The sequence below is a fragment of the Zerene cesonia genome, chromosome 15 (genome assembly GCF_012273895.1).
Source record: "Zerene cesonia ecotype Mississippi chromosome 15, Zerene_cesonia_1.1, whole genome shotgun sequence".
In the NCBI taxonomy this organism is placed as follows: Eukaryota; Metazoa; Arthropoda; class Insecta; order Lepidoptera; family Pieridae; genus Zerene; species Zerene cesonia.
The window spans coordinates 4,519,420-4,532,501 of NC_052116.1; the positions used below are offsets into that span (position 1 = coordinate 4,519,420).

Here is a 13,082-nt window from a genome sequence, read left to right on the forward strand (position 1 = left end):
GGTAAATATTTTATGTTCGTATTTCAAGGTGCAATTATGTGTATGTGGATGGACTTTTGAATCAGTCCGAGTGGGTTTTTCATATCTTTATCGAATAAAACAGGTGTTAATTCATAATAAAAAAACCTTACCATCTACCACAGAATTTATGTATTTGGAATTATTGTTTCCATATAATGATTGAATAAATAATACATACACATACATATATATATATATATATATTTACTTTTTTTACACATAGAACTAAATTATAAAGGTAGCAAAAGATTGCATTTGCAGAGAGAATGCTTTTACAACATTATTTTCAGTCGATTCTAAATTTAATTATAATTACAACAGCAGGCATTTTTTGCTTTTATTAGTAGCGAAAGCAATATTTGAAAACATGGATGTATTATCATCGTTGTTTGAGCCATTGACGATTGGAACGATGGGTACTCAGAAGCCATTTAGATTCAACTTTGAACAATACCTTCAAGAAGCTAGAACAAAAATGCCCAGCAGAAAAGCAGCGGGTAAATTTTGTTTAGAAACATTTTAAACTTTATCTCTAATTTATTTTCTTATATGGAAAGAAAAGTTCATAAAAATTGAAACTGGTTTAGAAGCTTCCAACTTTTTCAGATGCTTGTACTATGCAGTTATTAATATCAGCTATGGAAACGCAAACTACACAGGCCGAAGGCGTTTGTGAGTTGAGCACTGAATGTCAAGCGCAGATGATGCAAGGGTCTGCTCTTGCTTTCCAGCAAACGAGTAGAGTTCGAGCTATGACCTTAGCCAGAATTTTCGACTGCATGGAAGGAGTAGATATCTCCGCTAATATCTATAAATTATGCATCCAAATCTACAAAGAAACAAAATCCCTTGAAGCTTGGGACCATCCCCCTGGAAGCAAAACATTATTTATGCAACAGAGTACGTTTATTTTTGTCATAGAGGTTATAATCAGACACTAGTAATTTAAAATTATTTTCTTTATTCTAGTTCTGTTTTGCTCATCCGAAGGATATGGAGAGTTTATAAAGCCCCGTTGGATGAATAAAATAATGTCCTGGCAGGAGCCGAAAGGTTGCTACTCTGATGATCGTCAAACATTTTTAAGATTGACTGGTTTTATTGGTCCTACAACGACGTCAACAAAAAAGGATAGAGAAGTAAAGAAATACGTATATATATTTTTTTAACAGTGTTTATATAATATTTAATATTCATACTGTCAGGCAAATAGCGGTTACTTTTTATGATTTCAATAGTTTTGGTCACTAATGAGTATATTTACAATAGTATTAAGTTATCTGTTTTAGGAAGAATACCGTATAAAAAAAGTAGCGACGTCAGAAAGCGGTGCTTGTAACTCTTTAACATCAGCCATGGCTCTTGGGTCTCTTGTGATGTACATCCGAGCTCTATTGGAAACAGATCAAGCATTTCAATATGACGTACTAGTATAAATGAAAGTTTTGAAATTCAGAAATTGTTAAAACGTTCTCTAAGGTTTTGTGTTTTACAATAGAATTGTATTTTTAAAATCAATTGTTAAATCAAAAATAAAATTATTATAATACATTGCTTTTAATGCTAACTCAGATAACATCCTCATTTTTAATCTTAATAAAAATATCGAGACTTTAGAATTGACATTGACTTTGCATTGACATACAAAGTTTATTATAGCTTTAAATAAAATGAATAAATTATTTTTATTTCGTACTATCCTTAAAAGAACAATGTGTATGGCTGCGAAATCTACCAAACCACCATTAGCTGTTTATGGTAAAGATAATTATTTTTTCGTTTCCTTTTCCTCATCCTTCCCAGTCCATTCCTTCTTTCCAGTCGTCAATCCATCCGCAAATGTTCATGGGCGGTGGTAAACGCTAACCATCAGGCAAATCACAGGCTCAATTGCCCGCTTACGACAAAAAAAAATTACCGGGAAGGGAGGTAGACGAATAGCAAACTAAGATCGACCAGATTTTGAATAGGTCGTAAAGGACTGGCTTAACCACAAAGATATCGCCTGACAATGAAGTCTCGTGAAATGCCTCTAAATAACATCATTTGGGGATCTTCTATCCGACTGCGAAAATAAGCTAACATAAAGCCAGCCCACCAAATTTAATTACAGAAAAATCTTGAGTTTATATATACTACTTTTTATTTCATTGTTAAGAATTCACTATGTTTTAATACGGAAATCTTCTTTGCGATGATTTTTTAGAGTTGCCAGAGTTTAATATTAATTTAAGTCAGATTAATTTTGCCTATTATCAAAAAGCGCAAACTATATTACTGAATTTATTTTAAAAAGCGATGCTTTGAATTGCCTACTCAAATATACATTTCGATTTTCAACCCATTTATTATTTTAGGAATAGAAGGACGCTATGTAAGTGCTTTATATAGTGCAGCTTTACAAATGAAGCAAATAGAGCAAGTTGAAAAACATCTGCTAGCTTTACAAAAAGAACTTCTAAAGCCAAAGATTGTAGACTTTGTAGAGACAAGTTTGATATCATCAGCTGATAAGGCTAAATTGATGAAAGAGGTTGGAGAACAAGTTGGTAGTTAAAATTATATTATGAACACCTAAGGCTAATTATTATTTGTTTTAATAAAATTCGTAAATAATTGATATGTTTTTATTGTTTACAGGTATGCCCCCAGCAGCTATAAATTTTCTCGCACTCGTAGCTGAGAACGGTAGGTTGAAAATGCTCAGAAAAATGATAACTATGTTTTCTGCGGTCATGGTTTCTCATCGCAACGAGGCTCTCTGTGAGGTTATAACTGCTAAACCACTGGACGACTCCACTCGGAAAACTCTCATGGACGCTCTCAAAAAATTAACAAAAGGAGGAAAAAATGTTCAACTTACTGAAAAAATTGATCCCTCCATTATAGGAGGTATGATTGTTGGTATTGAAGACAAACATATCGATATGAGTATTGCAAGAAAAGTACAAATGTATACAGACATTTTAAAGCAAGCTGTTTGAGTGTTCCAAATACTGATATGAAATGTTGACTTTAAAATAAAAACGTATCTTATTTTTTAATAATTTATTATACCTATTAAATTATGAATTATCTTACGTACTATATTAATACGTTTTATATTACACAGTAATCTTTATGGCCAATTATTTAATACAAAACTGGTCCGCATTCTATTAGACATTGATAGTATCTCTAAAGAAATGCAACAGCTCCATATCTGAAGATATGTTTTGGGTTGTCTGCTGTAATGAGATTGGCATGCTGGCCAGTCGTACGGTCCTTTGGGGCCATCAAGCAAGGAGAGTTCTCCAGTAAAGTGGGGATTTTTTCAGCGTGGATTCTATAATTTATCTTGTCTGAGCTTAAGGAACCAGTCATTACTCGTTGAAAACTGGATGTAAGGATCCATAGTTCTTCTTGTCCTTTAAGATTCTTTACAATTTTTAAGCCACTAGAAAATTGTAAAGTCTCCCTGTTGATTGCAATTTGATGGAAGTTCCTTGTAGAGAACTCAGTCGCTGAATTCCAGCACCATATGCCCGGGGGTTCCATTAAGCCAAAGAATAGAATACCGTCTTTATTCATTGCTTCGGCAGCTGACTGATTTGGTCTTTTTTCTGGGAAAGCCTGGAATGGTGATGAAATTACTTTATTCTTTTTTTCATTAATTTATTCCTTTTTTAATCCGTACGAAAAACCATAAGTGAATTTTTATAATAATAATCTATAATAATAATGATTTCCAAAGTTGTAATGGCGTGGTTACAGCTTGTTTTGTATAAGTGACCACAAAACTCATAATATATACACGCAAAAATCAATTGATCTAAGTTATAGATCGTTATTTAATGTTAAATAATTTTCTGTATCTTTAAATAACGCTATTCTAATCTCACATAAAATTTCGATTACGTTTTCATTGGCTTTGAGGTTTTTTATATTAGGGATTGTACTCCAACTAACTTACACTGATTGCGCCAGGGTCCGCATTTGAATTCTGAATTAATGAGTCATTTCTGAGTACACTTGTCCGTACTACGTTTTCACTAACTGAAGCGAGGGCGTGGAAGTACAGGAACCTGTCATCATCAGGAAGACGAGGTGATAACGCCATTCCGAGTACACCATCCATCAAATCGAAGCTTTCCCCTGAAAAAGATCATGTCGTATAAGATTATCATGTTCAAACATGTTGTTTTCTATCTAGTAATAAAGCAATTGCCATCCTAAAATTGGACACGTATGTCTCCGTTTAAAATATATGTATCGTCATTCAACATGTTTCGTAGGCAATACTAATTTGAGTATTTGAGTAGCTACTTATTATAAAAGTAATGTTACTCTAACAAACCTTTCTGAATATATATAATAGGTAATCAATGCGATTTATGATTCAGAAAAATTTAATGTTTATTTTATTAGCAATTGCTATCTCAACTGCCACAAGAAAAAATTTATTCGAACTTAATTTTAAGTTTATAGCATTGAAATTATTCGAACTTACCATCTATAGTGAAGGTACCATGATTAGGATAAGGGAAGAAGTGACGGTGTGTAACTCTCCAAGAGCGATCATTTGCAACATCCACAACCAGTAAACCAAACCCAGAGACGTCAGCTACGTAGACAAACGTGTTCATGCAACCATTTGGTCCACTTGCTGTGTCCACAACCTAATAAAATTATAGCTATAATTATTATAATACAATATTAAGTTAATGTTTAACAATATGTACAGATGTGTTCGAATTTATTTAGCTAATAAATCAGGAAATAATTGTATATTGCATACAATAAACATTGGCTAAATTACTATAAAAATCCATATATAATTTAAGTAATTCCCATAAACTTCTTCAATTATACATGGATTTTTTAAAATAAAGTAATATCCATTAGTGAAGAAAACATCAAACTATTTTCATGTGTTAAAGAGCTTTTCTATTGTATAAAGCAGCTATCCTTACCACCATGCTTTCATTACCATGGATACTTCTTTACGTTTAAACTACGTATCTGCAGTGAAATAAACTAAACTATGGCCATAGTTCAATTCATTCGATTTTAATTAATATACAAACATCTTATAGGCACTGTAACAGTTTACGTAGCTGCCAAATAAATAAAAAACCTCAGTGCAATAACATTTCACGAACATATAATAAAAAAGCAAATACCCAAGTACGCACAACATAAAACTTACAGGCGTTATAAAAAGTGATGTAGCTATATAATTGGAGGCGTTCACTCGGTGTCGATAGATCAGCTGATCGGTATGCAGGTCGAAAGCCAACAGCTGCGGTGGACACACTTGCGTGTCGCCGATCTTCCCTGCGTCCATCACCCATAAGCGATGACACTTGTCAATCTGAATAATTTGAATTTATTGAGATCCGTTCCGTCTAAGCCAGTATAAATAATATATCCTATCCTACCTGGAGAAAAAAATATTCAGCAATGGTAGAAATCGGAAGAAAATTCAAAGGAAATCGTATGCCTACGAATATTAGCTTGTCAACTTGGTATTATAAGTGTTGATATAGTTTATGGTCAGTTTGTTTTAATATTTTTAGCTAAATGCCTTATCTGTATATTTGCGAATATTTTAGCATATTGTTACAGAGAAATAATTATTGAGCGTTAAGACTAGTACTTATAAACAAAGTTAACGTTTTATTGAATGAACGTGTATTATCACTTTATAGTAATCAATAGTTCATCGAGATCAATGTTGAATGAAACCACTTGCTTCTTGCAGAAATCTCAGTGTTCAATAGCAATTTTATTATTTCGCTTTATGCAAGAGTGAAAACTATTTACGTGAATAAGATTTTAAACAACAAAACTTAAATTAAAAGTGCCAATTATGATGCCGAGGTTAATAAAGACAGTTTTTCATAATAAATTTATATCTATTATATTAGTATCCATATATAAAGGTGTCTACGTACGTTAAGGTAATAATAACGTTATCTGACTTAAAATATAAAATTGCATAAATAATATTGCTAGCAATTTTGTGAAAATTTCAATAGGTAAAACATACGAAGAAGATAAAAACTGATCTTAAGCAAAAATCAGGTTTCGTTTCCTTGTTCTTTTTTATTTGTTAGTTCAAATATATTTGTGTTACCCACAACGATGGTTTTTAAATAAACCCATAACTATTACAAGCACATTTACTTTAAATATTGATATTTCGTAAAAACCCATATTATCCACTGGAGGTTATTGACTCTTAGTCATATAACGAGAACAAAAACTAACCTACACCTGTTTCCAAGTATTTGTTTTGTATATAAATACCTTATTATTATTTGCTTATTATTATATGAATGTAAATTCTAACTGCAAAGAAATCACGAAGATTTTACCAAAGACAAAGTCTTTGCAGTAACAAAGGCAACCTTTATGTAGGCTACTAGCAACTTTAAAGTAGAAAAATATTATTGAAGGAACTTACAGCTACTCTAAATACGGATGTGAGACCATCACAGTTGCCTCCCTGGTTGTCATGCCAAGAATAATCGGGGTATCCCCGGATTCGGCCGTCTTCGGCAACGACACCAAGTGTCACGGGACGGCCGACATCGAAACGGGGTAGCGTTACAAATATTCTTGATTTCTCTGGACCTAAAATATAAAACAACATGTTTTAAAATAAGTATGATACATAATAATGATTGTTAGTACCAGCAGAGTTTTCATTTAAATTTTCAGCTATTCTAATGTATTGTATGCGATCCATATCCATTTTGCATACAAACCACGTTAAATGTAAAAATTCTAATGCGAAACATATTCTTGAGAGTTATTTAAAGCCAATTTGAAGCAATGTGAGCTTTATTTCTGTCCTGCTAGGTGATTCTTAACATCTATCAGTTGAAACATATACCTCATTCATATCATAAAAGAATATATTGGATAGAAAATCGTAATTACTTTGTCTGTATTGAACATCAACGTCAATAGGAACCGAGTTGGCAGGTACATAGTACTGCCGTTCTGAAGCTATTTGCCGCACCGCTTCGCTTGGAAACTCGAAATCTAACTCCGCCCATTGCCGTACTATTCTCAGACCAGTTTTGGCACTTAATCCTGGCCAGCAACACGCCAGGCAGTATGACAATAAAAAGAACCTCTGTATGCCGTAACTCATTTCAGCCTTGTATATGTCTAGGAGGTGGGGATCTGGAATAATAAACATTAATATAAATCAAAAAAAGAGGTATTTAGATTTAAAACGTTAATTTTTTTACTATTTCAATCGAACGTAAATTGACTAAAGAACGAGTGCTCTCTGTGTGCATACGGTCTATATTTCTTGTCTAGGTTAAAAGCAACTTTAGCATAAAATTTTTGATAAACGTTGTCTTGTTATTAAACAAAATGTATTATGTTCTACTTTGCATTGCCAAATCCATCCCAACGATAAATTTGTACTTTGATTTAAAGATGTAGCATTTCATGGTTTATAAGCAACAAAAAAAGTTAAAAACATAACCTCTTGCTAACATTTTTTATTTAAGACTTGTCTAGACTACAATATTCACAAATCGAACAATGAAATATTACTCCTTGGACATACATACCTACTTAAAAGCGTATGTACTATTTTTCATGTTTTTATTGTATATAAATAACAGTAATAAAGTTAAAAATCGTGCATAATTAGCTTAACATGTCATATAAGATGTTTAATATAAATATGTGTCGGAATATACGGAAAACATCACTCAAACGTCTAAAGAAAACATGAGTTAAAGAAGCGTATACAAAAAGTAGTAAAAACTACGTTTTTATAAAAAGTACCTTACCATACTGTCTTAACAGTTGACCGCACATCCTGTCCTGATAATAATAGTCCCTCGCAATCATTTTGTTGTATTTTTATTGTTTAAAAACACTACACGCAATACTGGATTATTATTACATAAAGGAAATTCGTTTTGCCATAAAACACTTCCTTATATTTCACACACTTTTAAATTATTTATCGTATCGCTCCTAGCAGTCTGAACTATGTACAGGCTAGGAATGACCTAAGATGAAATTGATATCAGTTTATCCTATATATACGCTAATGATGCATTCCACAAACACTTCAGATTATAAATTTTGTATCTATATGAGCTTAATATTATGATAAAATGGGTCCATTTCCATTTATATCCTCATACATTCATTTAAGGAAAAACTATTTGTTTTTCTTAAGATTTATGACGAATATAATGCTAAGATAAATATATTGAACTGATTCTTTAGATTTTAAATTGTAACTTCACTTGAACTCGGAACACCTGTTAATATACCTTAATATAAATGTTTATTACCTATCGTAAACAATCTGTATAGGTACTGAGAAAAACAGTAGAAAAGGATTTAAAACTTATACACGTGTAAGAATATTCAGAATCACACTACAACTAACGGCGCATGTATTTAAATTTCTAACGGTCAATCTAATCTCGATGTTAGGCATAAAACTGTACATTAAATAATAATCATTTAAAATTTTGACTTCTGTAAATAGTAAAAAAAAACACTTACAACTTTGCACAAAACTTGGGAATTTATGATTTTGAAAAATAACAATTTCGAAGTAAAGTTTGCACTATGTACTTCTATTTACTGTACTGACTTGTCGCTATAATAACATAAAATAATGTGTTTGAATTTGTTCTTTATATCTAAAAATGTTTACTCGAAAGTGGCATTTAGCAATTATCTTGATAAAAATGTTTTAAATCGTCGTTCCGAAAATGGAGGTTCTCATTACGTAGAGTATTATGTTTTTAATGTCTTTTGTATATGACTATAGGAATAAAGAAAATCACAAACGATAGTACAATGTAAAAACACCGTTAATAATTTGAAATAGATAAAAGATCCTGGGGCTTTATCTTCAGCCTTTAGAGAGTTCTCGATGAAAAAGCCTCAATAACTTATTTTAGTACCGCCTTACGTATATACATATTACTTTGAATAGTAAATGTGTAGTAAGTATATAGTAATGGTATGTACAAACGTAAAAAATGAATAAATATGACAATATTTATCAAAGTAAAAGACTCTTTTAGTTTAGGGATTTTGAGGCTTAATTTTGGAGTGAAATTATGAACCAACTGTGTGCTATGGAAGTGTGAAAAAATTAAATTACAAAAAAAAAAGTATGGGACAGTTACCTGTGACTATACCTACTATTGCTATGGCGTTATGTGACTACGCATATAAAAAAAAAAGTTTTGGACGAGATATCTGCTGAAAGCCAACTCTGATTGCAAGAGCCAGGTTCTTAGAAACTTTAGAACAGGCCTTTATGGTTTAATTAATTTACAAAGTTTACTGGAAGCCACATCTGTGTGCAGAAGCAACGATTCAGTTTATAAAGAGCTATATTATTGTTAAATTCATTTACAAATTCCTGTCTTTGAACTTCGCCATTAAGGAATTTCATTTCAACCTCCTGTCTCCATCTGTGTAAGAAATAAAAAGGAGGTGTGTTTAATATTAGTTTGATCGTAATACGAATGTACTGCAATTTTACACAATTGCGTAATTGATATGGCAGTTGATAACAAATCGCAGCCAGTCATAAAGACTATTATCAAAGTGAGGGTAGTTGAGTCGAACATTGAATAAATAAAGTTCGAACAGCAAGGCACAATCCGTATGAATACGCGCCTTTTCGACTCCGAAGTCGAAGTTATTCGACGTTTTATACGATTCGATAGCTAAATAAGTTTTGACAAGTTATAAAAAGCGACATCTGTATCTTAAATGACAATTGTTCATCTAACAGAATATTAAAACACAATTGATATCCGACAGTTGCATTTTACTAAAATTGCATACGTATGCAAAGTTTTCGCTCGGAAACCGGGAAACGGGTCAAAATTTACTTCTAAGATTTTTTTACATTGTGATTCAAAATTTTTTTTCTGCGTTTCCTTGGATTTCCATCATCAGATCCTTACTTTATGATAATGGGACCACCTCCGGAGTATCTTTCTAAATAAAATTATCCGAAATCTTACATAAAGAAACCCTAAATATATTGAAATTTTGAAGCAATAAGTTTTATGTTATTGCTTCATTTAAATAATTAAGACTGGTATTTAAGACAGAGAGATAACAATGTGATAAATTTTTAATTAATATTCAAACAAACAATTGCTATTTCTTATCAACTGTCATTATAGATTTCTTGAATTTACTTTACATTTTATACATATATACAGTGAGTTTGTCTAGCTAAAACTCAAGTGGTTGGACCGTTTTGTGTCATATTGATCTTATATTTAAGGAAAGGTTTAGACGGTAATGAATAAAGGATAATAATATAAACGATAATTAAATTAAATATATAAATAAATTAATTTATAACAACGTTATGGTAGAATTGTTTGAAGATTATTTTGAAATTTAATTTAAACGTAAAAAGCACACAGTTATCGCCGAATGGGACAAATTACTTTAAATTTTATGTATGAAAAGGGTCCGATAAATTTTCACTTCACTTAATATTTGTTGAGAGGAAGAGAGCCCCCACTATCAATCACTGACACAAAATCACTGCCTCAACCCCGACCGATTCATATAATATGCAACTACTAGGAAAACATAAATGATGATTGTTATTTCGAAACAAAAGCCTGTTTTTCTCTATTGCTAAAGATGTCGTGACTATGTATTCTTTTAATGGGATGAATAAATTAGCCGTTGGAAGAAAATCAATGCTCATCCGTGTCTTGATCGTATATCCGATGGTTACGACAAACGACTTCGTGACATTGAACTTGTAATGGTTGTTATTGTAATATAAAATAATAATAATACTTAATCATTGTTATGAACGCATCTCATTTTAAAAAACTTCAAAAAAGAAGGAAGTTTTCAATTCGACTATTTTTTTTTTGTTTTATTACCTCAACTGGGTGAACCTATTTCAGTGATTTAGATTTTTGATATCATTTTGTTATTTAAATTTGGTCTAGTTATGACCACTTAAAGGCGATTTAGTTTTTTTGTTAAAAATTATTATTATTTAGTCAGTACCAATTACCATACTTAATGTTATGTGTTACGTTGTCAATTCGCGATAATATTTAATTTGGTATTGACAATTTTCAATGTACATAAATTCTACATTTAACAAACACAATTGACAATTTTTTCCACATATTATAGTAGTGAAGTTTAACTTCCAAGATACAATTAAAATTTTACTGTCAGGAGTCTCACTCTCCCATGTGTAATATCCAGACAACGCCAACAATAAAAAATTGTTTTTAATATATGTGCATGTGTATGTAGGTGTAACTATGTATGTTTGTGTGTTTATTATGCACTCAAGTAAAAAGTAAAAGTGAAATAAGTTATAGAGCCTTTATTAATGTCATACCTATACTCCAATTATGCCGACCGACCAACATGAACCGACTTATTTATTAATTTCGTATGTTTTCAACCGATTGCCATTATTCCTTTTGTTTGTTTTCTGTATTGTATATATAAAATTCATACTATTTTTATTTTCTTTTGATACGACGTATCTCCACACACTCAACACCCCGTCTTAAAGCTAATTTTTTCCAAGATATTTCAATTTCTATTTAGTTCTTTTTTTTTCAAGGACTCGACTTTCGGCTATTCAGCTTAGAATATCTTGTTATTACTATTTCTAGATTTTAACTTAAACATTTTTTTTATATATAGATATTTAAATGTTAAGAATTAAAAATAAAATTAAGCTTATTTTTATGCACTAATATCAAAATATTGTTATGATATCTGTTTTGGTGATGTTACTAAAATTATTTATGTCTTATTATTATTATGTGTATCTCTCTACTCGGGTATCTTCAGAAGGAAAGCCCCGGTCTTTGCAAGGCTTACGTGGGGACATAGATTAATATGTTGTGGGACACCAGCCGCAACTTGCCCATTATTGCATTATAGAGATACAGCTCTGGGCAGACCGCGGCTGATGTAGGACTATATAAAAGAAAAATTTAAAAATAGTGGCAGATGGTGACTTGCCAGTTCGGTCGATGGGCACCCAAAAAAGTTACCTGAAATGGCAAAAAGGGGGCAACACCAGCTGACTGGCTAGGGGTGTAGAGAGGTGAGGGATCATCGCGGGCCCGTAGGCCCGGATTGGGTTTCCCCGCTATTACGGCGTTAGACCCTTCCACCCCCGAGCATAAAGCTCTTGCATCTCCACTCTGGACGGCCAATTAAGGCAAGCCAGAGGTGGGTGATCCTGAACCTCGTCGGAGGACCTCCTCCTATTTTTGCAGTCTACACAATTTAGTCATTAATTTAATAAAACACGATAATTCAACCATTACAAAGTGAAACAAATTGAGAAAAAATTAATTACTAACACCGAGTCTATAGCCGGCTAGCGGTCGCTTTTCCGGCCTATGTTTCTGTGACTAATGGAGTTTTTTATGCGATTTCTCTCATTTCACTGATCAATTTGTTTTGCAACTTTCTATGTTATAAAAAAGTAACGTTAATATTTTTAGCTTTGTAGATTGTTTGAAAAATAACTTCCGTGATTAAAGAGATTGTTGTCTAGCTATTCTGTAATTACATTATGTGCCCATTGAACCAGATATTTACAACTATTGTAGACTATAATTAGGTACTTTAACTATAATGGGATATAAAAGTTACACCCAATAATTATAACCTATATAATATAGATTTTTTGAATAATTTTAATTCATAATTGAGGTCTAACATTATTAGTATTGATTGTCGACTAAAATATCGATTTTATTCACGTTCACCAACTAGCGTTATATTATGTAAAAAAATTATTTTCGTTATAATGTTTCTAATCACATATCAACGAAAATTGAAACATAATGTATTTAAATTAAATCACATGTGTATTGGAAATATATAATAGTATTTTTAATCCATCTTATTTAAGAATTGTTAGTTAAAAGGTGCCAGGATGAATAAGTTTTAAGGTAAATAGGTTGTACTTATACCTAGTCTTGCCATAAATATTGTAATAAAGAAAAAAGAAAATTGTTAACTGCAAATAACATTTATTACTT

General features: G+C 31.6%; 3 protein-coding genes across 5 annotated transcripts in view; 2 read left to right on the forward strand and 1 right to left on the reverse strand.

Annotated features, from left to right (window-relative positions):
* Positions 1-1,599, forward strand: part of LOC119832475 — a 3,724-nt gene extending 2,125 nt beyond the window's left edge. The window contains exons 4-7 of the mRNA XM_038356141.1: positions 366-518; positions 628-921; positions 991-1,160; positions 1,311-1,599. Of these exons, the coding sequence (XP_038212069.1) occupies positions 366-518; positions 628-921; positions 991-1,160; positions 1,311-1,457 (764 nt within the window). The 3' untranslated portion in view covers positions 1,458-1,599. The remainder of the gene's footprint in view (positions 1-365; positions 519-627; positions 922-990; positions 1,161-1,310) is intronic.
* A 134-nt stretch (positions 1,600-1,733) lies between these two features.
* Positions 1,734-3,152, forward strand: LOC119832476 (ATP synthase subunit O, mitochondrial-like). Its single transcript, XM_038356142.1, has 3 exons — positions 1,734-1,772; positions 2,318-2,570; positions 2,662-3,152. The coding sequence occupies exons 1-3, from the start codon at positions 1,734-1,736 to the stop codon at positions 3,003-3,005; spliced, it is 636 nt and encodes a 211-aa protein (XP_038212070.1). The 3' UTR covers positions 3,006-3,152.
* The window catches only part of LOC119832596 (protein yellow-like), a 12,645-nt gene continuing 2,652 nt past the window's right edge, over positions 3,090-13,082 (reverse strand). The window contains exons 1-8 of one of the 3 annotated variants that reach the window (XM_038356275.1): positions 10,527-10,585; positions 7,824-8,048; positions 6,949-7,197; positions 6,470-6,639; positions 5,210-5,374; positions 4,511-4,679; positions 3,974-4,155; positions 3,090-3,633 (exon numbers count right to left, since the gene is read on the reverse strand). In XM_038356275.1, coding sequence (XP_038212203.1) covers positions 3,199-3,633; positions 3,974-4,155; positions 4,511-4,679; positions 5,210-5,374; positions 6,470-6,639; positions 6,949-7,197; positions 7,824-7,884 — 1,431 coding nt within the window. In that variant the 5' untranslated portion in view covers positions 7,885-8,048; positions 10,527-10,585 and the 3' untranslated portion in view covers positions 3,090-3,198. Of the gene's footprint in view, positions 3,634-3,973; positions 4,156-4,510; positions 4,680-5,209; positions 5,375-6,469; positions 6,640-6,948; positions 7,198-7,823; positions 8,049-10,481; positions 10,586-13,082 lie in introns of those variants that run through there. The other 2 variants (XM_038356274.1, XM_038356276.1) reach the window with 2 other exon arrangements.

Bases quoted from the DNA above. Each gene is read 5' to 3' on its own strand.
- LOC119832476 (XM_038356142.1), top strand. From the start codon at position 1,734: ATGTGTATGGCTGCGAAATCTACCAAACCACCATTAGCT. The intron at 1,773-2,317 runs GTTTATGGTAAA...TATTTTAAAAAG, and splicing joins CTACCAAACCACCATTAGCT to CGATGCTTTGAATTGCCTAC. The intron at 2,571-2,661 runs GTAGTTAAAATT...TATTGTTTACAG, and splicing joins AGAGGTTGGAGAACAAGTTG to GTATGCCCCCAGCAGCTATA.